At 46.1% G+C, this 27,517-nt stretch overlaps 1 protein-coding gene across 3 annotated transcripts in view; it reads left to right on the top strand.

Annotated features, from left to right (window-relative positions):
* The window catches only part of FSTL1 (follistatin like 1), a 55,780-nt gene that overhangs the window by 10,260 nt on the left and 18,003 nt on the right, over positions 1-27,517 (top strand). For all 3 annotated transcript variants that reach the window (XM_087439665.1, XM_004436527.3, XM_087439666.1), the window contains exon 3: positions 24,874-24,978. In XM_087439665.1, coding sequence (XP_087295791.1) covers positions 24,874-24,978 — 105 coding nt within the window. The remainder of the gene's footprint in view (positions 1-24,873; positions 24,979-27,517) is intronic.

Genomic DNA, 27,517 nt, shown 5'->3' with positions numbered 1-27,517 from the left:
TTTTTGTTTTTTTTTTGTGAGGAAGATCAGCCCTGAGCTAACATCCATGCTAATCCTCCTCTTTTTTTGCCAAGGGAGACCGGCTCTGAGCTAACATCTATTGCTAATCCTCCTCCTTTTTTTTTTCCCCAAAGCCCCAGTAGATAGTTGTATGTCATAGTTGTACGTCCTTCTAGTTGCTGTGTGTGGGACGCGGCCTCAGCGTGGCCGGAGAAGCAGTGCATCGGTGCGCGCCCGGGATCCGAACCCCGGGCCACCAGTAGCGGAGCGCGCGCACTTAACCGCTAAGCCACGGGGCCGGCCCAAGGATCACTTTCTTAAAAGAAAACTGGGATTATTTATTTCAGTGGATGCTTTTATGCCCATAATTCACATCAGAACCCTTTCTTCTCCTGAGCCAATCTTGCCTTCCGACTTGTAGACATTGTTTCCTCTGTGAAGCCACAGCTCTCTCATTCCTCCAGGAAAAGAGTGAAACCCTTATTGAGCACCTCCTGTGCACAGGCAGCGGGCTGTGGAAGCCAGCATAGGTTCTCCCTAAAGACACGACGAACAAGGGAGCGAACTGGCAAGGGAAGAAGCGTGAGAAAAGGCAAAGAAGAGAGGTAACAAAACTCCTCTGGAATTTGTCCACGTTCAGTTTTTCACTTCTGTGTCCCTCGTTCTTACAGATGGAGGTGGCCACCAGGTGTCGTGGATTTTTTCTGGAGTGGTCATTTTCATATATTCTTGCTATAGTCTCCATAGCATGCCTGTTACTAGGCCACAAATTCTAAATTTGGGGTGTGGAAAAATAGGATCAGTCAAAGGAATAGAACCCTTTGCTTACATTGTTTGAAAAATAAATACCTCCTCTCAAAGACAGGGTAGGAAATGTTCCCGGAGCAGGCTGGGATTGTCCCTTTGGGAACCAAGGCAACGCTTCGGGTGTTTTGCACACAAACCTTTAGCTCTCTGCTGGGCACTGCTGTGTCTGGCAGCCAGCCCTGACTGCAGCCCCACGTGGCCATTGGTTCCCAGGCCCCCGAGCCCAGTCTCTTTATTGGTCCTCGTGTGGCTCTTTGCTCTCTTCTTCGTCTTTCCCCTCTACCTTCCTATCTCTCCTTTTCTTTCACATCCTCCTCCTCCGCCACTACACAGAGGTCATTCTGGAGTGTTTGGCTGCGTGAGGAGCTGTCGAAACATCCGGAGACCACCAGGTTCACATTTCAGGCAGCGAGAAAGCTGCAGAGTCTTGAGGTGTTATTGTGCTTCACCCATCTGGGACAAAGTAAAATTCCTCGAAGTAAACTCAAGAAAGGAAAGTAAACCTGTTCTCTGTCAGGCGCTGAGTCAGTGGTGGTGACTAAAACACAGACCTTGTCCCCGAGGAGCTTGCTGTCCAGTGGGGGAGGCAGACAGGGGCACAGGCTCTGAGTGAGCCAGTGTGGAACGTGCTAGGACAGGGCTGAGAACTTACCCGGCACTGGGGGCTCCAGGAAGGCCTCTGAGAGGGAGTGCCCCGCAAGCTGAGCCCTGAACAAGGAGTGGTGGGTAGCCAGACAACAGGCGGGTGGAGAGGGAAAGAGCCTTATCTTATTGCATTCTCAGAACCTGATGACGCAGTTATTATAATCTTTGTTTTATCAGTGAAGAAACCATGGCTCAGAGAATTCAGTTAGTTACCCCAAATCAGCTACCTAGTAAATAGTAAAGCCAAGATTCAAACCCAGGACTTCAACTCTCAGGGCAAATCCTCTGTGCTCAAGTATGCTCAAGCTCCGCTGAGTCTCATTTCTCAAAGTGACTTTGAAAACAAAGCGAAGACATTTTTGCTAGGTAACAGGGACTCAAAAAAAAAAAAAAAACTGCATAGACCCTGTCATTTAACTCTTCCCACCACATCAGCTGTCAGTGCCTGGAGCAACACTTCAGGCCTGGTCATTCTGGCCGCGTAGACAGGGCGTGGTCTTGACCTGGTTCAGGTCCGGCTGCTTCTCTGACCCGCACTGAAGTGGAGGTCTTCCATCTGAGCGCTTGCAGCGTAATGGCCAGCGACTCAGGAGACGTTTTATGGCAGTTGCTTGGTCCTTCAGATGTATTCACAACCGTTCCACATTGACTAAAATCAAATTGCAAGCTCTAAGAGTTACTGGGTATGGTTGTTCAGACTGTCCACTGCACAAGTGTGGCTGGCTAAGGGGGCAAATGGGGCTGACTCCACCCTGCACTCTGCTTACCAGGCTGTGTGCCCTGGCATGGGCTTGTCTGCCCACCCAGAGGAAAGGGCACCTTGTCTCTAACTGATGTGCAAAGCTCCTCAAACCCAACGTTTTCTCTCGGACATATGACGCTTATTGGACTCTGGTGGCCATTTCTCTATCTATACATTTTATAAATTGATATCATTCGGAGTCTTATAAAATTTACATAACAGGCCTCCATCAAAAGCTGGTTCTGTATTTTTGTGAATTTTCTTCATGGATTAGCTAAGATGATAGAAATGGAAACTTTAAAAATTTCTTCTTTTGCACCCACAAATGTGCCACTTTTGGCTGTTGCCCAACTCGGTCTAGTTTGGGAACTAGGATTCTCCAGGAATTAGAACAGCATTCCTAGCTTCCCTCTGATGGCTGGATTAGCACAACTCCCCTCAGCCCACAGCTGAATTCCAGCCCTGAGGAAGAAATGTCTTAGACAGAGTGCACTCCCAGCCTAGAGCCTGTCAGAGGTGGTGTCATGTGTTTGCATTAGCTGAACAAAAAGCAAGCAGGCTTTCCCGCCTTGCTCCCCTCCTCCCCACACCCCTCTCTGGAGAGGCCGGTTAGTGTCTAGACAGTGTCTGCTTGGCACTGCGCCTTCCAGCACAATCTGCGCGGTTCTGCAGCTCTGACTTGCGTTGCCTCTCCTCACTCATTTCCCCAGTTTTCTTAGTCTGCCTTAAACTGTCTTGGGGCCGGGGGGGGGCTGGCATGAGCCACACATGCGAGAAGCAGGTGAGTGGATTTGTGAGACTGCCAGGAGTCAGCTGTCTTGAGAGGTTCAGAGTTGAGAGAATCCCCGCAGTGCTGGCTAAAGCCAGGGCTGAGTTTACACAGATCCCTGGTGGGAGCTGGCTTCAAACAAGCCTCCATGTATTGGCCGGAGATGGGCTGCAGCAAAGAACCCAGGACAGACAGTGGACCCAGGCAATGAGCCTCGTTACTGCCTTCCCCTGTAGTGTGAACTTGGGCAAGTTGCTGGGCACCTCATCTGCAAAATATGGGGGTTAGAGCAGGTGGGCTCTAAACCCAGCTCTGAAATCCTATCCATACAGAAGTAGGCGGACATTTTAGCTTGGATTGTCAAAATACTCTACTTAATGAGTTAGGATATTTGATTAGCTCTTGTCTTAACTGATGGCCCAGGGAGGGGCAGTTTGAAAGAGAAGCTGGCCTGGCTATGGGAAAAGAGGATGAATAAAAGCAGGAGTCATTTGTGTCCCCTACTTCCTCCTGTGTGTATTGAGTGCAATACAAACAGTGCTGCGTGTGGCACACGAACAGTCTTCATGCCCAGGAATCCCAAACACTTGACTTTTCCATTTTAGAAACCAGCTGCTCAACAACACTGGGCAAGAAATGAAGAATGCTGCGTCCCCTTGGGGTTGAGCAATGAATCTTGAAAAAAAAAAAGACAACCCAAAATTCCGAAGTGTGCAACTTGAGCTTCTATTGAACTTATTAAAAAAACAAAAACTTTCTTCTGATCTTTGTAAATGTTCACATTTTCTTTTAAAAATAATGATGCAGTATTGAAATGGCTTATAAAAATAGTTGTCTGAAAATGTGGCATGGACCCTGATTTTGTTTTCCGGAACCCTTCTTGCCTTCTCACCATGTTGCCTGGCCCATGACCAGGATCCTGGGTTTCCTGGTCAGGTATTGCTGAAGTTCCTGCCTGGTCCCCATGCCCTTCTCTCTAAATCAGTGCAGGGCTCTTGTTACAGCTGAGGGCACTACTCTTTGGCCTTGACCTCAGCAGTTAAATCAAGTAACTTGCAAGGGTGAACCCAGTGAGGAAACAGAGGCCAACATAGATGTTTTAGTCCTGCTTAAATGCTTGGTACCTTAAGTACACTCCAGTCCCTGAATCCCACCAGATAATCCCAGTGTGCTAAATTGTGCTGACTGTTGATTCTGAATGGGGGGCCAGCCCAGTGTTGTATGTGGCTTTCCTAATAAGGCTACTTGTACAGTGTCAGAACTGAATTAAAATTGGCTGTGCTCCAGGGTAGACTATCTACACAGATACACACACATAAATTTCACTACTTAATTGACACTACTTACTTGACTTAAATTTCACTATTTATAGAACATGACCATCTACCTATAGCTCAAATGCACTTCCCTCACAAAAACAAATTCCTGTGAAAACTAATGAAGAGAAGCATGTAAGTAAGTTCAGTTGGCCCTGTGTATCCGTGGGTTCCACAGCCACGGATTTAACCAACCACGGATCAAAAGGTCTACCACGTTGCATCTGTACTGAACATGTACATACAGACTTTTTTTCTTGTCATCATTCCCTAAATAATACAGTATAACAACTATTTACATAGCATTTACATTGTATTAGATATTATAAGTAATCTAGAGATGATTTAAAGTATATGGGAGGATGGGTGTAGGTTAGATGCAAATCCTATGCCGTTTTATAAGGGAGACTTGAGCATCCTTGGATTTTGGTATTCGGGGGAGTCCTGGAACCAATCCCCCTGCAATGCTGAGGGACAACTGTATGTTATTGAATTTCCCTTAATTTGATTGTTTTGTTTCATTTAGTTTAGTATTTGACTTCTGTTATGCTGTCCTGATTCCTTTCTGAGCCTAGGCACATAGATCAGTGCTTATTTTTGTGGTTGTGAAGTTGCTTGTTAATGAACATCAACTTAATTAATGTATGTTATTCATTCATTCGTTTATTCCCTATCTCACTCCAAAAATAAGAGGTGTGTTTTTCCTCTCAAATCCCCTGGTTAGTATGACAGACTAGCTTCTGTCAGGGTTAAAAGCTAACTAAGCATATTTTCAGTTAACATTTGCAGCAGAGAAAAATAAAATGGATGAAGAGCTCAAAGACAGTCCAGAGAAATTCCTGATGTCTCGGACCAGGATACCTGGCTCATTTAAACTTTAGTACAAAATTGATATGTGTGGAATTCCTATTAAAGCAGCTAAAAGCTATTGAAGCAGAATTCCAGGTGCCCACACTGAGCACAGACTCAGACATACCTGAGTTCCCTTCACTGTCAGGTCTCTATCAGGAAGGCCCAGGTGTGGCTTCTGGGTGGCCTAGCCCAGCTCACAAAACCTGCTTTGGGATGGAGGCAGAATTTACAAATCCCAGAACGCTCAGCCTCACTTCTCTAAGGGCATCCCCATCCTTGGGTCTTCGCTATATGCAATAATTACGATGCCATGCTTAATTGGGGGCAGGCTGAGGACTACATCAGAAGTGGGGAACTCACCTGGAAATTCTCCTTCGAGTCTTAAGAATCTTCCAGGAATGTGTCCGTTTGTGCTTTGTTCCTCCACATCCTCTAGTCTTCTGTGCTTGGCGTTTTCTATTTCCTTTCCTTTCTTATCCTGTGTGGCCTTGGCCTTGCCAACAGCCACACGCAGGGAAGCAGACTTCCTGGTTTAGCTATTTATTTTAAGGGTAAGGCCTTTTACTTGATGCATTAATTGGTGTCTGCGTCACGTTCAACAGAAGAGTAATTTTCTGCCTGGCACCGAAGCTGGCTAATGATCAAAGAAAACCCCAGCACGAGGACAGCCACTTCAGGTGTGAGTTCATTTGGGGTTTCTCAGTTTCCTTTCTTGGGGGATGGGACTAGAAGGGAGAATGGGATTGGGAAGTGTTTTGAGTAGAGGCCAGACATTCAAGTCTTTCCTCAATGTTGGGTATAATAAATTCAGTACTCACTGCAGACTTAGTTCTTAATAAAATCTCCTAAGCTACTTGGGGGCCATATTGTTTAAAGGACAATTACAAAGTTAACAGCTTTCTCTCTGAGAAATACGACTGGAAAAGAGTCTTTGTGTTTTTCTTTATTTTCTACAAAAGAATGTGTATAATATAACCTTGATGACAAGAAACTATAAAATTTGGTATTTTTGTATTTGTGACATGCACTATATAGGCACCTTCTTGTTTTAAACAAAAATAAAGAAACCACGAAGGTGATGTGAAATCCTATAAGAGCAACCAACGCTTGAGGATTATTAACCCCACTGTGTTGGTCATTTTACAGCTTAGGTAATTGCATTTTCCCTCTAAATTCCTTCTACGCATTTGATCAAACAGAAGGCTCTTCATTTCCTGCTTAAGTTGCTTCACCAAATTGCTGTATGGATTAGAGGGCAAGCTGGCTTCCTCCCCAGTGGCTACATTTCAGTTGGTGATTAGGTTATTTTTCTGGGTAATGCTATCATTATTTTGCTCAGTGTAAATGGCATTGTCATTTAGTGACCACAATTACTCATGTTATGGTGGCCTAGAATGTCAAGACCTCCTCATTCCCCAGTGATCTGTTGTCTAACTCTAGGAAAAAGTCTTCTCTCTCCACTTAGTTGGTGAAGTGAGCGTGCATGCGTGCGTGTGTGTGTGTTTCCCGGATAGCTGAGGGCTATTATGGGCTCTAGACTACCAGTCTGTGGATTTAGATGCAACAGCCATATTCAGAAAGTCATGACATTCTCTTTGACAGAGAGACAAAAAATAGAGATTCCAAGCCCAAGGATGTTCAAGGAACTGTCCTAAGACAGTTCTGGTTTAGAAATGGGTGGAGTAAACAGGAAGAAGGAAAATAGTGATGAGGAGGACTGCAGGAAGAGGAGGGAGGCAGTGATGGGGTGGGAAACTCTCGCCGTTACTTGTAGTGAGGTAAGTAAATGAAGACGGGCTATAAAGTGAAGAATGTCTGGTCTTTGTCTTAAATACTTCATGAAGAAATACTGTGAGTGAACGCTGCTGATATATATGATCAGAAAAGATTTGTGATTGTTTTTGCTTGGCGAATGCATAGTCTGTAAGCAGAACTCACAAGAACAAACGATAATGTAAAAGCTGTAAATTAAAATGGGACCTGTATACACTGTGTACACCAGGGGAAATAATGATACGAAGTACCTTACACAAGGTAAATGCTCAATAAATATTAGCTGCTATTCTTCTTGTTGTTGCTTTTGCTTGAATTCCAGGGGATGGCAGAACTACAGGGAGAGACATACAGAGCCTAGACTGAGGTTTCTCAAACTGTGTATTGAGTGATGTTAATATATGTGCTAGGTTAAACGGTTTTTTAGTTGCAGGACTTTTCAGAGCCTTACAGTGTTCATGTGCATTATTTATTTTCCTCTCTAGGTTGAAAGTATTATAAGCAATGTATCCCGGACATTTCACCACAGAACAGCATTTTAAAAAATACCATAAATATTTTAAGGCTAGTAGTCCATGGAACAGTTTGGAAACATGGGTCAATTCTAGACAGATTTCCATAAACAGAGTTTATTTACATCTGACCCCAGGTCTTAGTGGGCTTGCTGAACTCACTTCCTAAACTAATTCAGTTTCATCAGGAAGGCATGGGACTCATGTGGACTCCAGGGCCAGTCTGAGGGAAGACCCTTCTGGGAGTGACTCCAGACTGGACCACTGGCATGGCCATGTCCATACCTACCTAAAATTGGCTGAGTTTTTTGATTATCAACTTGAAATACCCAGGAATCTTCTTTCTACTGTTTCACCTTCCCTATCCAAACCCAGTCCATCAGCAAGTCCTGTGGGCTCTACTGTCAGAAAGTATCACCCCTCCATTGACTGTTCTCTGTCTCCATCGCCACTATCTAGTCTGAGCTACCATCATTTTGTGCCTGGACTATTGCCGTAGCATCCTAGCTGCTCTCCCCCTTTTCCTTCTTGCCTCTCTCCATCTGCTTCACTACATAGCAGCCCGAATAATCTTCATAAAACACACGTCTGATCATGTCACTCTCCTATGTAAAACCCTCCAGTGGCCCCTTTGTCATTAAGAATAAAATACAACCTTCTTATCGGCACCTACAAGGTCCCAGGTGCTCCAGCCCTAGCCTGCTGTTCCCAGCTTACCTCTCACCGCTCTCCCTGTTGGACCCTGTGTCGCATCCACACTGGCTTTTTTTCTGTTCCAGGAACATAGCAAATTCCACCCTGCTTCAGAACCTTCGCGCTTTTCTTCTCTCTGCCTGAACTGCTCCTTTCATCCTTCAGGTCTCAGCTCAAGAGAGCGTTACCTAAGGACTCCATCTAAGTGATGCCCTCTCTCCCGCATCTCTCTGCCAAACATCCTCTGTATTCTTCTAAGCATTCAGTACAATCTGAAATGATCTTGTTATTTGTGTTTATCCACTGTCCTCCCCCTAGAATATGTGCTCCTTCAGGACAGAGCCCTCCTCTGTCTCATTCATCAGTGAATCCCCAGCATCTAGAACTGAGCTTAGCAAGGTGCTCAGTAAATATTTGTTGAATTAATCCCTGGCCAAATGGATTAATTAATGAATCCAAATATCTCATATGCGATATGAGAAGATGCATAGTATCCTGCCTATAATCTTTGTACCCAAGTCATCTCTGTGCCAGAGTCTGTAAGTTTATTGTGCGCCTGGGACAGTGGTTCACAGCACTTGCGCATCAACACTTTGCTTAACCTTGGACGTGATAGTAATGCTGGGCTTGCGTAGTCTGCCACCTGGATTCTGATTCTCTCAGCTCCAGATAAAGCTGCAATTTAAGCAGAGGCTAGCTGAATAGTAAATATTTTGATCTTTTCCTTCCATGATGAGCAATTCTGATTTAACTGGGCATGATTCCCAGAGTAAGCTAATGTCCCAAGGAATGTAAAATAAAGCATTAAATTCTGTTATTGTTATTTCTTTGCCCCAAAGCCTCTGGTCACTTTGTCCTCTGACCTCACCGTTTGCTGAGACCTTTACTTTTTGGGATCCTGTCTGCTCTTGCTCTCTTTCCTGTTTCATTTGAATGGCAACTGTGATGTCCCCAGTATGGGTAAAACAGTGTCTCTGGACTTACACATTAGATCTCAGAGAAGTCTTTTATCCTGGGGAAAGTTCCAGCAAAGGCACAGAGATCAGCAGCAGATGGAGTCCTGGGGAGCAGACCACCCCCACTTAGTTGCAGTCCTGCTCTCTAGCCTCTTCCGGTTCACCCACAGACCAGCTTTCCTGACCTCCAGACAGCATGTTGCTCCACTTTTCAGTGGAGTGCGAGTAAGCAACAGCAGTGAAATATGTGGCATTTCTCCAGTGTTTAGTCAGTTAAAAATGAAGGAGAACAGAGCTTTGAGAACTACAGTATATTGCTACGTAATACTTGGGAGTATTTTTACTGCAAATGATAATCTGTCTGCAGCAACTAACCTAGTAGGATTTTGTGTAGAGTTTTTAATGCAGTCCTTGGGGGAAAACAAAAAGAACAGGAAAGGAGGTCTTTGTGCGTTGTTGCTACAGCTTGAGGGTCTCACAGGATTTTCATCTCTGCAAAAATAGGGAGTTCTGCTACAACGGAGCAGAATACCTGGCAGTCTCTCATTGGTGGGCCTCCTGTCAGCTAAGGCCTGGTTGGCTGGCACAAGTAGGTTTTACAGCTCCTTCTCCCCAGCTGTGACTTCCCAACTGTTCCAAGGAAAAAATGCAAGGCAGGAATGTCTCAAGTAGAATAGAACGTGCATGTTTTCATTGACTTTAATCTCAAGGCACTATAAGTGTGTGTGTGTGTGTGTGTGTGTGTAATATTACTGAAAGCTGGCGGTAACAGAGTAGAGCAGTCAAGCCAAGAAAATGAAAAAAAGGTTTTGAGAAATATCCACTTCATTGCCAAATTTGTCCATGGACTTTTATGCAAAAAAAAAAAGTGTATTTAAATAGTTAAGAGCAGGCTCAAAATATGTAGTTTAATTAGCCCCTTATCATTATTTCATGAGATAAGTTATACAAAGTCCTAAAGACAGGAGGTGGCAATCATTTTATCTTCCTTAGAGGAGACCAGAGGGGGGAAGTGACTTGTCCACAGGCCTTGAAAGCAGAGCCAGAATTAGGCTGACATGCCCATGGCGCCTGCCTCTTTTGGGTATTCATTACTTCAGTATCCTGGTCCCAGACGCGGCCCGGCCTGCTGCCTTACCCATGTGTTCAGATAATATTTGTTGACTTCACTTATATATGCCACTTCTAAAACATTCCAAGTTAAAGAAAGTCTTACTCTTTCTACCTAAGCTCTCCTCCTCGATTCAGCCCTCAGGAATATGTCAGACCTCAGACTTACTGTTCAGAGCTATGCTGTTCAGTAGGAAAAGCTGCTAGCCATACATAAGTGGCCACTGAGCACTTGAAATGTGGCTAGTCCAATGCAGATGTGCTGTAAATGTAAAATACACACCACGTCTCAAAGACTTAGTGTGAAAAAAAATGTATAATATCTCATTAATAATATTGATTACATGCTGAAAGGGTAATATTTTGGATATATTGGCTTAAATAAAACAGATTATTAAAATTTTATGTTTCTTTTGACTTTTTAAAATGTCAAAGTGGCGTTTTAAAGTGGCTACCAGCAAACTTTAAATCATCTATGAGACTGATGTTGTATTTCTATTGGACAGCTCTGCTCTAGACATTTGTCACTTAACCATATGTTGCGTTTAGCCACATGTGGTCTTGAGCTATCTCTTATTAGATTGTGTTGTTCTGTTATTAAAAATCCCATGTATTTATGCCCCATCTCCTCATCTAAACCTAGGGACGTGGACTGCGCTTTCTTCTTTCTTGAGTTCCTAGCACCCAGCGTGATGTTTGCTGTTTTGGTTGCTTGTCCCGTGTATTGCCTTCTTGCTTAGAAAGAGGTTTTGTTCAATTCCGCGTTCGACAATGATAAGGAAATGCAGATTAATTTGTGTTTGGAGTGTTGCTTTTTTCAAAGGGACTGATTTTATATAGTTCTTAATTTGTCCCAGAAAGGTTAACATTCCTCTAAACTGGTCTATTAAGGGGCCGGCCCGGTGGCGTAGTGGTTATGTTCTGTGCACTCCGCTTTGACGGCCTGGGGTTCTCGGGTTCGAGTCCCAGGCACGGACCTACACCACTCATCAGGCCATGCTGTGGCAGCAACCCAGATACAAAATAGAGGAAAGATTGGCACAGATGTTAGCTCAGGGCCACTCTTCCTCAAGCAAAAAGAGGAAGAGTGGCAACAGATGTTAGCTCAGGGCCAATCTCCCTCACCAAAAAAAAAAAAAAAAGTCCAAGGGACCCACAGTAGGTGCCAGAACTTCCTGACACACATGTCCAGCAGAGAGCAGTGGTGTTAATTGTGATTATAGGTTGTAAAGAGCCCCTCAGTGCCACCTAAAAACTTTGGGGAAGCTCCACATTAAGCTAAGAGATTTGTACCCCACTTTCCAAGACTGTCTGGGTTTGGGTGCAGGTAAATAAGGCACATTGGCCCCAATGACTCCCACCCTTGAGCCAGCGTTGAGAGAAGAGGACCACCACCAGCTGTGGTTGCCAAGTAACTGCCAGGAACTCCTACCAAATGGCTGTGAGGCCCAGAGTTCTGAGAAAATTCTAGGGGCTGCACCCTGGGTGGGCCTTATTACCCTTTAAACATCCTGCAATTTTGTAACTGAGCTTGTGGCTGAACCGCATGCTCGTAATTTCTAGGCTGGCTGTATTATGCCTAAAATACAGTCATTTCTGCTGGTTCCCTGGGAGAGTCTGACCTTTCCCTGGGTTTTGTGACCGCAGGCTCCCTGAGCCACTGTTTCTCGTTGTGTTGTTAAGGAATGTATAAGAACGCACCCCCAGAAACCTCCCCGCTTCAGGGGGAGATTTATTAGGTCTCGCTGCTGTGGAATGATCCCACCCCATTGACCACATTATTGCCGTAAATTCATAGAGAGCCATCTCCCTTTGGCAACAATGCATGAAATGAATGATTCTGTCTTTAGAGAAGCAGCTGGAAGGATTTGTAATGACCAAGATTTTGAAGCAAAAGTTGTCCCATCCACCCAGGTTCCCCAGCTGTGCAGCAGCAGAACCCCAGGAATAGCCTCAGGGGGCACTTGAGTCAAGGGAGATTGAGGCTCAAGAGGCAGTCCATGACCAGAGCAGTACTTTCTTGGGTGTCTCATCTTTCCTAGGTTATGCCCTAGGAAAATCGAGCCCCAAAATCTATAACTGGGTTTCTGGGGGCTCATAGAACCAGATTAGAATTCCTACTCTATAAAATAAAAATAAGCATTTTTCCCTCAGGCTGCCTAATAATTAAGGTGACTGTGTGTCACCTTAATACATCATCATCCTGTTGTCCAAGTATATCAGTTTATGAGGTCCCCTGTTACTCTCAAAAATGTCCCAGTTTGGCTGATCAAATATACAGTTACCCTACTCCGAGCAGATATTCCACCACTCAAGCTCACATACCCCAACTTGTCCTGCAGCCCGTGTCCAGCATCCTCCTCATAGAGGAGCTGGGCTCCATCGTGGTATGTAAATCAAGCTTGCGGCTTCCCTTACTGATCCTCAGACTCAGATCCAGAAAGCTCCTGGGACCAGAGCTACCCAGAGGACAATGTCAGCTGCACAACCTCTCTTCCAGGAATCGACTTCTTTTGGATGCCATCTGAAGGGAGCCCTTCATTTGCATTTATAGTTGGTGGGGGGATGTATATCTGGGGACAGGGAAGCAAGGATAAGGAGGAATTGAGTGGGGAGGGTCTTCAAGATTCTGGAGTGGGCACGTTGGAGGAACAAGCCCTGCCCGGGGAGCCTGAGGGTGATGAACACCACCTGCCTCTGGCATTTCCTCGGAAGACTATATTCCTCGGACTCCAGGTTTTCCCCCACTTTTCTCCTGGCCAGCAGTTGCCATGGCAACACAGTGTCTGAGAACTTCTAATTACATCTGTCTGCTTCTCCTAGAACCATACCGAGCCACACATATGGAGACTTCATTTAGCCCGAAGTTTCTTGCTGGGTTTTAACCCCTTCTGCATTCCTTGGGCTGGAGAATAATTGCCAGGATGCTGGAAACTTGACAGCTGCTTCGCAGCAACACTGCCCCTGAAGATTCCTGGGCTTTGTCCCAGTTTTTAAAGCGGAGACTCATGCTGCTGGGTCTCTGGGTGTCTCTGCTCCATTTTGTCCCAGTCAACCCTGACCTCCCTGCAGTGCCCCCACCCTTGCCCCCTCCATTCTGTCAAGTGGTCTCAGCTCTTTGTTAGACGTCACAGTTCCTTTTAAGATGGCCAAGTGCCAGGGGAAATAAACCACTTGGGCAGAGCTAAGTCCTTGCCCTTGCCTGGCAACTACATTTCAGTGTATTCCAGCCCACTGCAAGGTCAGCCCAGTGGGTGAGCCAGAGGGGAGTGGTGGGACCCCCAGAATATTTTGGCCATAGGGGAGGGGTAGAAAAAGGCAAGAAGCTTCTTTCTCTGATCTAAGGAGGCTGATCAACTTGCCTCCCTTCTACCTCATAGGGCACTGTAGGGGCCAGGGTTCCTGAGAAGAGTTAACACAAAGCAGCTGCCTTGGGTATAAGCCCAGTTTCACAATTTCTCTTGGCTCTTCTCACTTGCTTCTCTTCGTCTCGACTTCTCCCTTGTATGGGCCACCATGCTGTCAGGCTGCTCTTTGCCGCCCCCACCCTACACTCTGAAGTCTCGCCCAATTTCGCCCTCCTCTGAGGTGCCTCACATTCCCGCATTACCTCCTCCTCCACCCTCTCTCCCTCCGCCAAGTTCTCATTCCCTCAGCATGTCAGCCAGCTTATACATTAATTGTGAACAAAAGAAGTGACTGAGAGCCATTTCGGCCCCCCGTTGCTCTCCTGTGCACCTCACCAACACACACACACACACACACACACACACACCAATGTCTTTCTGTGGGTCTAAAACAATCTCTAATTAGTGAAATTCCAGGCAGAATATTTATGGCCTGAGGGAGAAGGGCGGGGTCTTTAGGCTACTTCCCCAAAAAAACTGGTCCCAGGAGAGGAGTTGGCACAGGGGCTGTCTTTCTGCCCCTACTCCAAGTCCTCAGGGCCGTGTGCTTCAGCCGCCCTTTTATGCTTTCAGCATAGGTTGATTGAGTGGCACAGGGTACTATGCTAGGCCTGTGGAAGAACTCTAAAACACACTCCTTGTCCTCAAGGAACTTATAATTCAGCTGGGAAGACAAAATCTGCACAGTCAATTAAATTTTTTAAAAAGTGATCAAAATGGATTCATACAAAGAGGAATGAAAGGTCAGAGAAGGAAGGAGGAATTCATACCAATCAGAAGAAGGTCACCGAGGATGGAGCGGTGTAACTTGAGCTAAGACTTGAAGGGCAGGAGGAATTTGGGCAATCCAGACAATGAATCAGACTTCCCAGATGGTGACATTATTTTTTTAGCTGGTCTTGTGGGACATTCTCTGCCCATCTGAAAGTTAAAGAAGCATCTAATAATACCTCATGGTGCTGACATTTTCAAAGGATAATGAGTTCTCATTTCAAAATGTAGAACCTCAGGAGCCCTCTCCCCTTTATTTTAGTGTGCTGTGGCTCCTGCTCCACTCACAGACATCTCCTGAAGCTCCCTGTAACCAGAGGACCTGAGACGTGAGGGTTCCTGGAGGTGAGAAGGCCAAGGATCTTGAGGCCATGTAAACAATGAAGTCACGCAGCAGAGAGGAGGAAGACTGAGCCACATGCCAAAGACCTTGTTAAATGTAGCGAAGTAGATGACAGTGTCGGGCATCAGTGCCAGGTCATGTGAACCACTTTGGAGAGTGGTGGCTCAGCTTGCAGGGTTAGGGGGAGCCATGTGCACATTGGGATAATGGAAAGGAGCTGCAGATGTGGTAGGGGAGTATTCCCCAGTTCAGAGAAGGGACCCAAGTTCTCTGCCACAGTGGATTCCTTCCCCGGTAGGTATGTGAAATCAGGAGCTACCTAAATTCAGTAGAGCCCAGGGCAAATGGGGTGAAGAGGGGAACTCATAGCTCTTAGCCTATATCCATATCTCTTCTGCCTTCCACCAAAGCAAGGGAATAAATCCTGCATTCCACTCAGAAGTCCAAAGAATGTGAATCCTATTTGGTTCAGGGCTTGGGAAGCTGCGGGAGGGAGAGGGTTGGCCTCCTCGGGATGGAGTGGCAGGAATGTGCGAGGTTGTTGGTGCAGATGTGGCGGGCCCTGCAGGGACCCTTCTAAAACGGGTTCTCAGAACTCTTGCACAGCTGCTCTAAAGCTGCCTCCCCTCTTTAGTTGAGGGTATTGGGATTTAGGTGTTTGGGTTTTGTTTTTTTGTTTTTTTTTACTTTTAATCAACCATTTTCCTTGAACTACATGTGGAAATAATTAGAGCATGAATGCTGAGTAAATGTGAGCCCTGGCAGTCCCAGACATACTTCAGTGACAGGTTCTTGGCAGGAATGAAGAATTGTGAATCTCATGTGAATTTCCTTTAGCCATTCTCTCCCTTCTTTTCTTCCCTTTTTTCTTGCAAAGCAAACACAAACAGAATAAAAGCGTTATTAATGGCATTCTAGGGGAGCAGAGCGTTCCAACCAGTTAGCTAAGAGTGAAATTGGGCCACTCAATTGGAGTCCCATTACTGCTCCCCTGATTTCCTCTGCCGTGATCCAGGAGGGAATGAAAAGACATTACTGATGAAAATCCTTTGACTACGAAAGCTAACTTTAATTCCCCCACCAAAGCCCAGCAAAAACCCTGAAGCCCCCGTGAGAGCTTCTGTACGTAACCAATCTCTTTAGTTTGGGCATTTAGGTTAGCTTCCTTGGGAGATTGAAGTTTGATATTCAGGAACATCTGAAATGGTAAATTCCTGTGCTTTCTAGTTAGGAGAAGTCTAACAATTTATGGGACTTTGGCATCATCTACAACCCTTTCATTTTATAGATGAGGAAACTGAGGCCCAGAGAGGTCAAGCACCTTGCCCTGAGTCACACAGTGCGTTAGAGGCAGAGATGTGTCCAGGGCCATGTCCAGGGCCGTCTCCAGGCACCTCAGTTCTCCTTACGTAGGACCTCACTGCCTCTGCCTGGTCTGCCCTCTGGGTTACTGTTCAAGTTTCAGCAGAGGTTCAAAAGCTTTTTTTTTTTTTGGCTATTTCATCCCAACGTTTGCCAAATCATTTCTCATTCAGTGACATTCATTATCCATTTCTTGGAGCTCTCTAGACTTCCTGGTTTTGCTCCCAGTTTTCTGAATGCACCTACTCTGCTTTCTTGGCTGCTTTGCCTTCAGAGGCCTCATACCGTTGTGCAGGCTGTTTACTGCACGAGGAGGTGAGGGTGCTGAAATCCAGCCTGCACTCTGCTTGCCAAGCCCTGTAACCTGGCCTGGTGTTGCATCTGCCCAGAGGGGAGGGCACCTTTTCTGAGCCTTTGCACAAGGACCCCATCAGGGCTGGCGGCAGCCTGTTCTCCTTCCTGCTCCTCTCTGTGCTCATCCTGTCCCTTCCTCTCCTCAGCCACCCTCAGCCCTCCATTCCCACCCTTTCCTCCTGAGCTCGTTGGTTCTCTTAACCCCATTTCTCACTCCTATACGGATGATGTCCAGACGTGCATCTCTAGTCCTTTATTGTCAGCTGTCAGTGGGATGTTTTACTGTCCCCTGAGTCTTATGTCCATGACTGACTCATCATTGCCTGCCCCTCCCCCACTCGGTCCCTTCCCAGGGCTCTATCTCTGACAGACATAGCAGCAACCTTCCAGGCCCTCAAAGCCAAAGATCTTGGCAGCTCCCTGGATTCTCTCCTTCCTCTCCTCTATCCAGTATGTTGCCAGATCTCCTTGTTCTTTAGAAATTTCTCTTGGATTTCTTCCTTTCTCTGTATCCATGCCACCACCTTACAACACCCCAGTCTCTTTCTACTTGGTTTCCTTGTGCCCCCAATTCCTCCTCATCTATTTCTTCCCATTTACCACTGCCAAATTGTTCTTAAAACCCCTCTGCCTAGAAACCTACAGGTTTTCCATCCAGATCCTACCATTCTTCAGAGCTCAGCTCTAGTCTCATCTCATCCATGAAGCCCCATCTGCTGGAGTCAGCCCATTTACTTCAGGACTGCCTTGGGCTGTGTGTGTTAGTTTCATCGCCCTGACTAGGTTAAGAACTGCTGTGAAGGCAGAGGCCACATCCTATACTCCCTCAGAGCATGTGCCCCGGAGCTTGCACCATGCTGGTCACCGGCTGTTATCACTCTTGTTTTGTTGTTAGAGGCATTCATCAGATATGCTTTGTGATGAGTTTAAAGTGCTTGCCTTGGACTGGAGAAGACTGGAGGACTATGCATACCCTCCACTTTGTCCTTTAAAGTGGACAAGTCTTAGGAAGATGGTCGGAGAATGGAAAATGAATACCATTCTCAAACCTAGCAGACTAATTCAGGGAGGAGATGGTCTGGCTTCAAAGGCTCTATCCAGGCGTTCTGAAAAAACTGAAGGGTGAAATTGTGAAACTAGGGGATTTACAGAAAGCACTCTTTAGGAAGACTGACAGGAAATCTTGGGAGTTCCCAGGGATCACTCTGAGGCCTATTGACAGATATTGGGGAGGCTGATAGACCCTGTCAGTCAGAGTGGAGTCACTGGATATGCCCAAGTCGGGGAGACAGCGTGGCACTCCATGAGCAGACACCCCAGCTCATCGCTGTGGCCATGACCTGAAGGCCTGAGAGCAGAGACGCCCTCCTCAGGTGCTGGAGTCAGAGCCGCTTGGGTTGACTCTTACCTCAGTCACAGGGCAACTTGGTGTCACAGTCTCTTCACTGCCAGCAGAGATGAATCCTCCCACCTCACAGACCATTGTGAGATTATTTTCAGTCCTGTATGAAAGGGCCTACCATATTTCTGACTCTGTAAGTGCTTACCAAATGCTGCTGTATACTTCCGTTATGACTGACAAGACCGTTAGAGAAAACGGAACTCACCGTTATATAGGAACCAAGCATCTAGTTTGCCGTGCTTTCTGGGTCACCTCAACAAAGACCTAATATATGCAGGGGGAGGCGTTCCAGAGATGGCAGATGAGCAGCTGGGAAGGTGAAAGGGCTTCCGTGTGAAGGTGGCGGTTTAGATCCTTCAGTCTGACAAGGGAAACACTTAGAGAATGTGAGAGAATCTGTAAAATCATAAAGGCAGTGGTCAAGGTAAACAGCCTCGTCCCATGTGAAATTTGAAAGTGGTCATTTCCAGGCACACACCATATGATCACATAATGAGTAGAGAACCTCAGGAGCATGTTACCCCATAAGCTGGGATAGAGGCTGAACGTAGAAATTAACACAAAGGAGAATTAGGTAATTCTTGAATGACAAGTCCGTAATTTTTATTTTTTTATCTTAAAGCCAATCCCCTTGGGGTGATACATCCTTTATTTTGTTGTCATAAAGCCCAGCCACACCTTCCCCCAAACATCCTGAGTGCCATTGTCACTGGCCACTGACACTGACACTAACCTGAATGAACCCCAGATGACGTTTATTGTAAAAAACGTTTACCGGGCATTTTCTCAGGCAGGACACTTTCGCTGGTCTGTGGGAAGCCAAAATGTGCAGACGCTTAGTCTACTTGAGATAAGCTATGTGTGCATAAAATGTTAAATAGGGCTCTGACTAACAGACTAAGGGCCCCAAAGCCTTCTTGTTTATGAAGAAAATAATAGGGCAGATGGAGAGTCAGATTTACTGTGAAGCTAATGAAGCTTCAGTTTCAGACCGTTTACTTGCAAGGCCCCTTCCAAGGCCCTGTGCCCAACTCTGCAGTCATAATGGTGTATTGTTTTTCTTAAGGAGAGCCCCTCAAATTGTTTCAGCTTCAGGCCCCACAAAACCTGGATCTGGCCCTGGTGCATTGACCTTGAGATGTGGGATTAGTTGTGAGCACGTACAAGGGAGGGACTACAGATGCCACCACACACATCAGGACAATGGCTAGGGATCTCCACTCCTTCCTCCTCTTTCCCTAGAATGTGTAATGACGCACCAACACATTCTTTTCAGAGAAAAAGAATCAGAGACTTGAGCAAGGTCACGTGACACTCCAGCTAGATTTCAAGGTCCTGGAGTGGTTTTGCTTTCTCCTTGGCTTTCTCAGGCCTGTGCTACTGGGTTCCATTCCAGAATGGCCGCCTAAGAGCAGCCAGCGTCCCACCCCACACCCCACCCAGGTCTCCTCCTGCTCTCCCCAGTTCTGTGAATTCCTTTGTCCCCAGTGCCGTGGCGCTCTACGTATCTGAGGAGCCCTGGTGTTCCTGTGAAGTTTCCATGACTAATTCTGGCAAAGCAAGGAGAGCCTTTCTCATGTCAACAAAGCCGCTTTGTCACAGAATAGTGGCAAGTGAAGCCAAAATTTCACCTTGGCACGCATAGGGCAGTTTTTTTTTTTTTTTTTTTCCGAAAAGAAAGTTGGGAAGGAGGAAAAGGCTGGAGGGACAGAGCCGACCCAGTTCACTTTAGTGAAATGATGGTATATTAAGCTGACAGTTTTATGGCTTTGCTTATAAGCTTCCTCCCCTGCCAAAGCACACTGTTCTTCCAGAAATTGTTTTACTTCAGAAGACTTTTTTTAAACATTCAAAGCGTGTTTTATGTTCAGACCTCATGCTAGTCAGCCCAGAAACTCAGACACACTATCACTTCTACTGGTGGTTTTGCAAATAACTTGCTTTTCCCTTTGCAAAGGATCTGTTTCAATTGCAAAAATAATTCCTGTTTTTTTAGACCTTGGATCCAAGACAACACCTTTCCGAGCTTTGGTTTGTAAAGAGGCAAAGTGGTTCAGTGGAAAGAGGGCTGGAATTAAAGACTGGAGACCTCGGGCCAGGACCCAGCTCTGCAACCATGAGGTCTTGGACCAGTCACAGATAGCCGTGAGCCTCGGTTTCTTCATCATAGGATGTTACATCTGGAAGGGCCTTAGAGATAACCCCTGCCTGCCTATCCTAAAAGGTTTTCAGAATCAAAAAAAATAGCAAAAATTACAGACTAATGGAAATTGCTGTACAAGTATAAAGTATTGTTATTACCATGCAGTGACTGACAGTTGCTCAGAGAGCAAGTTTTTCTTTCCCTGGTAAAAGTCACTGCTGTTCCCAGTCAGTCTTTTACCAAGGGGAGTTTGCACTGTGAAAATTAACCATCAGACCAAACCCCCAGAGCATGGCTTGCAACACGTAATGAAAACAACATAGAAGCAAGTCAGGGAGATGATGCAGAAGGATAAAACTCGAAACCTGATGTTTCTCCACTGGAAGCAAGTATTTCATTGATTTTTATCAGTATATCAGGGTGTCCACGCTTCCAGAACATGCCACCTCGCCACTCAATCACTCTCACGGGTACATTCAGACTTATGGGTTCATACACCTGTGACCTCACACTCCCAGAGAATATTCAAATGCCAGTGTGGTTGTCTATACATAGGTGAAATTCTCATACAGTCTTGACACCTAATTTCTAAAATTGTTATGGTGGTAAAGCAAACAATTCTATTTCATTTACGAGAACGGCATTATGCCCAGTGACCTCTCCCTGTGCCAGCCCTCATAGCTGTACCCTCTCTCCACAGCTTGCTCCCTTGAACTCTCCCCATAGAAATATCGAGGCTCTGGAGTCAGGGTGACCTTGTGTTCCAATTCTGACTCAGCTCTTACTAGTTATGTGGCCTCTACATCACAGAACTTTTCTGAATCTTAAATTCCTCCCCATCTGTTACATGGACTGAAAATAGGGAAACCTGCACAGACATTGTGAGGACAGAGGTATCTGTGAAGAGCCTCACTCAGCTGTAGATGCTGTAATTAAATTAGCGTAGGCCCTAGGCACCCCCCACCCCCACACACACACACACAAGATCTCTGCCTCACCCTGGCACATTTCCCTGCCTCCAGCCTCTCTCCATCCAGGCTGCCCTGCACTTTGAGTTGGAATTTCCGAGTTGGAAGGGACTGGACACAAATTAATATTGCAAAGCACCACATTCATCATGTCACCTGCCCCATCCCAAACTTCCCAAGGTCCTCACTGCCCATCAGATCCACAGACAGCCCCTTGGGCCAGCTGGCGAGACCGGCCCCCCTGCCACCTGCCGCCCTGCCTCATCTCTCTCTTCCTCGCCACACCCCTCCCTACCAGGCAGCGATTGCCTTGTCCCATAAGCATGTTCATGCCATGCTCATCCCCTCTCAAGATGTTCTTCTCCCCCACTCAGAATCAGTCACTCAGCAGACGGGTAAGACCACTTCCCACCCTAAGGAACTTTCCAGGAGCCTCAGGGACGCTCCTGAACTCCAGCTCCCAGAGAAGATAGGGCTTGGAGAAGGGCTTTCAATGGCACAAAGAGGTCACCTCTGGAGAGAGAATTTGCTTCGTTGTTGATGTCTGCGTTAAAGCATGCCTGTGAATGGGAAGAATTGGGGAGGGCTCTGAGGGCTTCGGTAAGACATTTTTTCCCAAGTCGGCAAATCTCCAGTTCTTAGGCCCTGCTGCCTGTGCCTGTGGGGCGCCCACCCCATTCTCCCACCTCCCGCACCGCATCTCACTGGGAGGACAGAGCTGGGAAGAGCCGCAGGAGCCAAGGCTGCCCTTCTGCATTGCGGCTCTGGGCTCTGCGAGACAAAGAGAGAGATTGCCACCTATTGACAAATGTGCCACCTGCAAAGAGGAATGCTTGTGTAACTAGCATTTCTCTGTGGTCTTCAAACAGGATGGCGGGGGTTATTATACCCTTCCTTTTTTCCATGCAGTCAGTCCCCCTGCTCTCAGTATTGTCGTTCTGGTGTAGGGGAGGTGGGGACCTGACCGCCCCAGGTGACATCAGCATCTCAGTGGGCAAGTTGTCTGAAAATCGATGCCCACTGTAACAATGGCTGCTTCCAGTGGTGTGGCAGGCACTCTGCCACGTGCAGCACACTCATGTAGCTCTCACATAGCCCTCGGAGAGATTCGTGTTCCCATTTCCCACATGAGGAAACTGAGGTTTAAAGAGAGTGCCTTGCCCACAACCATGGCAAGTGAGGGGCAGAGGGGGGACGTGGGAATTCAAGTCTAACTCTCTGACACACTCTTAAGCACTTTCTCCGAATATGTGCTGATTATACAAATCGAATCCCCATCATAATTTCCTTAACCTTAAATCTTCTGGATATGAAATTAATATATAAAAGAACGGTTTTCCCTTTGGTTGGGTAGAATCCTAGCTCTGCCACTGTCTAGTTATTTAACCTCTAAGGCTCAGTTTCCTCACATGTAGAATGGGGATAGTTAGGATGTCTAACTTATGGTGTTGTACAGCTTGAATAAGATAATGGATAATAAAATCACTTAATAGAGTGCCCAGTATTTATAAATGGGAGCTTAATCATCTGTTGTCTGAAGATCTGAGTTGGAATCCAAGCTCCTCCCATTTTTAGCTTTGGGACCTTGGGCAAGTTACTTGACCTTTCCAATCTTCAGTTTCCTCATCTGTAAAATGGGGTTCACAGTGTACGTGTTCTTGCAGGGCTGTTCACAGTGCAAGATGAAATGGTATGTATGAAAACACTTTGTAAATTTTAATTGTGCCTGTCAATATTAGTTTATATTTTAGGTAAGGAGTATCTGTTTCTTCAAATGGATTTTTGACAACTCTTTTTAAAAAATGACTTGGGATGAATTCAACCTATAGGTAAGAGCTTGTATTTTTAACACTCACTAAAAACAGCATACGATGAAAGGAAGCTCTATAAATGCCACAGGCGATTGCAAGAAGCTCGGGAAGCATTAACATGAATAACACTTTCACAGGCAGCTCGTTTACAGTTTATGATGCAATTCCAAATATATTATCTCATTTCATCTTCACAGGGCAGGGCTAGTATTTACGTTTTACAGGTGAGGAAACTGAGGTTCACAGAATTAAAGTGACTAGTTACAAACACACAGCTACTAAGTGGTAAAAGTTTGTGGGTGTCAGCCGGTGGAGCTGTGTGTGTCTGTGAGTGTAGGCGTATGTCTGAGTGTGCTTTTCTATGACTTTGTGTGTCTGTAACTCATGTGACACCCACAGAGGGGCATCGATTTGTCTGTATCCCTCCATTAGAGTGTTGTTTCGTGAAGGGGAGAGGAGAAGGTCGTCTTATCTGAGATTTTGTACACTGATCGGCAATAGCCTTTTCCTCTTCCTTTTTAGAGCTGCTTTCCCCTCCCAGGCAGAGTTTCTCAGAGGGCCCTGCTTAGAGAATATGCTCGATTTTATCTCCACTCCTCATTTAGGAAACAACAGCTCTCCCAGTCCTTCTGGGAATTACTTCCTCTTTTCTTCGCTGCCTGCCAGCTTTATTGAATTCGCCTTAGCAACATCCAAAAAAGAATGGGTTTAGCAATAGCATGTGAGCCAATGAAATGTGAGCGTGGCAAGGGTTTCTAGACCAATGGAAGCCCTGCATGACAGGCAAGATGGCTCAGAGAGAAAATAATAACCTGGAGTTTGCAAAGCAGCCTCTGTGTGGCAGCAGACCAGCTGTATTGGACACAGCCCCTTAGCTCTGAACATCTACTTTGTTTTTTCCTTTCTTTGACCCATTCTTGGATATAAAACATTTACCGACTATAAGAATTTTACTGTTGCAAGCTTCGTGGCTGTGAGTTCTCTGCATGACGTGGTAGACATGGCCTGAAGGGCGGAATCTTAGGTTCTATCCGCACCTTTGCTTCAGCCAGTCCCATGACCCCATCACAGCTCCTGCCATCTTTGTTGGTTTTGTCACAGCCAATGCTGCCCCCAAGGGCAGGAGCCTGGAAGCCTGTGGTGACTCTGCTTGCCCATCCAGTCAGGGAGAGAGGCTGGAGGAATCACATTCTCCTTCATTCAGCCACCCCCTAGTGCTGGCCTGAGAGGCAAATAATGTGGGGCTGGCTTTCTGCCAGCAATTAATGTGAGGGAAAGAATGCATTACCAACAATTAGTGTCTCCCAACACCCACATTTTCAGTGGCATAGACTGGGACCATTCCCTGCCTTGTCAGTTCTGCTGCATATGTCTGAAGACAAATGTCTGACCACAAGTGGTTTGAGGATAGTTCTACCATCTCTTAGGTGGTTTGGCCCTCTGTCTCGAAGCCAGAAGCAGATGTGGACAGGGGCTGAATTAGACCATACTGAATAATAGCAGAGCCATGTTTCCGATGGTTTGGCCATCCTTTTGCTTTTTGAGATGATATTGCCTTGAACGCTACTCAGTGAGGTTTTGGTCCTTCAGATATCTCTCAGATGTTTCCATTTCTGCCTGGCTCACTCTTCTCCTACTTTAAGAATCAGTTAAGGCATCCTATCTTGAGAAAGTCTCATTTGATTCTCTTCCTCCTCCTCCCTCCAGCTCCCTGGTACTCCTCTTGTTGCACTTCCATAATCGTTCCTAAAGCTCTCTTTATTGCTGTTTCCTCAGAGAGCCCTGGAGCTTTGTGAGGACAGGCACTGTGCCTTTATATCTCCAGTCCTTAGCGTAGCGTTGGCATATAAAGGGTGCTCAATAAACATTTTTAGGAGAAAGGAAGCATGCAAGCAATGAGCTCGTGCTCTTCAAGAAACAATCTCAGGGACTCAGAGGTAGCTGGGCCTAGGCTGCAACAGTGCCAGCAAGGCTGGACTGACCGTTGGGGACAGCTTCTGGCTGTTCAGGACCCTTCAACCCCATGAGCCGCGACTCCAGACCAAGGCCCGAGCCTGAAAGGTAATCACCACCACTGGCTCCTCCCGTGATGGGCTCATCTCAGTGACATGGTTTCCTTTGTGATTTTGTGTTTTAGGAAGAACTAAGGAGCAAATCCATGATCTGTGCCAATGTGTTTTGTGGAGCTGGCCGGGAATGTGCAGTCACAGAGAAGGGAGAGCCCACCTGCCTCTGCATCGAGGTAAGTCCTGAGGTCGGGAGCCAGAGGAGAGTGGCCAGCGTGGGCCAGTGTGGCTGCCTTGCTGGAGCTACCTGTTGGCAGAGCAGTGCCAAGGATTTCATCATCTTCGTAAATGCACACCTTGTCTATCTGAAAGAAGTGGAATTTTCATCCCAGGAGTTAAAAATCAGATGTGAATGCAAGGATGTTTTTTTCATTCTTTTAAAAAATGTTTAGCTTTAGGGGGCCAGCCCAGTGGCCTAGTGGTTAAGTTCAGCTCACTCCCCTTCAGCAGCCTGGGTTCGGTTCCCTGGCGCAGACCTTCACCACTTGTTGGTGGTCATGCTGTGGCGGTGACCCGCATACAAAATAGAGGACGATTGGCACAGATGTTAGCTCAGGGCGAATCTTCCTCAGAAGAAAAATGCTTAGGTTTGTAAGATTTTTAAATTACGAAATTAACAATTGCTTTTTTTTTTTTTTTTTTGTGGTGAGGAAGATTCGCCCTCAGCTAACATCTGTTGGCAATATCTTCCTCTACTTTGTATGTGGGATGCCTCCACAGCCTGGCTGATGAGTGGAATAGGATCTAAACCTGCGAACCTGGGCCATCAAAGCGGAGTGCACAGAACTTGAACTACTCAGCCACGGGGCTGGTCCCCCAGCAATTGCTTTTTATAAGTCAAATAGTACAGACATTTGTACAAATATAAAATTAATAATCTTCCCCATAACTCCCAAATCTCATTAGTCTAAGATAACCAGTGTTAATTCTTTGGTATATATTTGTTTCACGTGTGGTTTTTTTTTCTGTGCTACTATAAACTTACAGGGTTTCCCCCTATTTTGTACAAAAATGGGATCATAATATATATAGACATAGATACATGCAACTTGCATTTTGTACCATTAATATATTACAGACACCCTCCAGGTCAGTGCATATGGTTCTAACTCATTTTTTAACATCTGCATAATATTTAGTTATGTAAAAGAACCAGATTTATGTAATCATTTTCCTATAGATGGACATTTAGGTTGTTTCACGGGTTGTTTACCACTACAAACAATAACATGTTATGCAAATATCCTTACATGCTGCTGCCTTTATTTCTGGAAGATTGATTCCCACTAGGGCTTGCTAGGTCAAAGGATATGCAAATTTTTTAAAAAATGGTAGACAGAATGCACATTTTTCAGGTTTGGTTTGGTTTTCAGTGAAGTTTAAAAAGCAAAGTGAGCTTTCGAGAAATACTTCTTCCGTAAGCAGGATTCTGATGAGTTCTCGCTCTTCAGGTGAACATGAATAGCCTGGATGTGTGCCCTTTTTTCCCCTTTCCATCAAACCAACCCATGCCTGGAGATACGTCTGTCTTCCTGAAATAAATACACCCAACTTAGTCCCCAGGTGAAGGATCCTGGTCCATTGCCCCAGAAAGGAAGTCCCTTGACTCAGAAACCGAATACCAGATCCCCTGGGGACCCTGGGAGGTCCTCACCAGAGGTGTACCTGGCCATTGTGTGATGGCATGAGCCTTGACTTAGGGTCCAGAATCTGGCGTCTAGTCTCAGCTTGGCCCCATATAGTTGTGTGATTTTGAGCAAGTGAGTTGCCACTGGATGCCATGGAGACAGAGACCATGTTTGGCTGTGCCCCGTGCCCAGCACGTAGGAAGTACTCAATAATGAGTATTGGTTAAGGGAAGTTCATCTTTCTGGGCTTTGGTTTTCTCGTTGGATTGGAGAGGTTGGGCTACCTTCCAGTTCCAGTGTCCTGTGTTTCTTTTCACCACGTCTGCTCTTTCTTGCTTTGCTGCCTTTATTAGGTCTGAGCTGAACTTGCTTCCCCCTTTCCCCTTTCAAAAACCACAAAAGTCTAAAGAAACTGAGCTTCCTGTGACCATGGCACTTTAGCCAAAGCAGAATCAAGTTGTCAAGTGAACTTTAGTCCATTTCCCTGCCTGTCGTGATTCTCTGTAGTTCTTCATAAAGAACAGGCCTCCCCACCCCTGCCTCACAGCAAGCTTTGTGAGATTTGGAGGAAAACAGAATGGCCAAATGCTAAACAATGCAAGAGAGCAAAGATCCTTATAGTTGGACTCCGGAGTAATTGAAGAATTGAGGGAGGGCTGTGTATTTGCCTGCCTTTCAGTCTCTCCACATTTCTAGCTGTCAGCTCTAGCTGTTTTGTGTCATAGAATGTTGGAATTTTAAGGGATCTTATTAGATCATCCAAAGGCATTGAGTGACTCTACAAAGTGACAGAGAATCCAGATTCCTGACTTCTAATAAAATGTCTTTCCTGCTAATTGATAAAGTAGAGGGAGGGGGAGGGGAGGTCTATGTCTTCCCTGAATAGAAGAGATGACCCTAGACCAGGATCGGCACAGAGGGCCATGCGGGGCTGCAGGGTGATGGGGCGCCTCCAACATTGAGTGGGGTAGGGTCACTGGTGCCAGAGCCGAGGCTCCCTATGCCCTGGTGGGATAGAGGCCATCTCTGCTGGTGGGGAGTCCCCTCACAAGATGGCTCTGTGTGCGTGTGCGTGCACACGTGCACA

The sequence above is a fragment of the Ceratotherium simum genome, chromosome 15 (genome assembly GCF_057802395.1).
Source record: "Ceratotherium simum simum isolate JZ-2026a chromosome 15, ASM5780239v1, whole genome shotgun sequence".
In the NCBI taxonomy this organism is placed as follows: Eukaryota; Metazoa; Chordata; class Mammalia; order Perissodactyla; family Rhinocerotidae; genus Ceratotherium; species Ceratotherium simum.
This window is presented reverse-complemented; position numbering and strand designations above follow the sequence as displayed.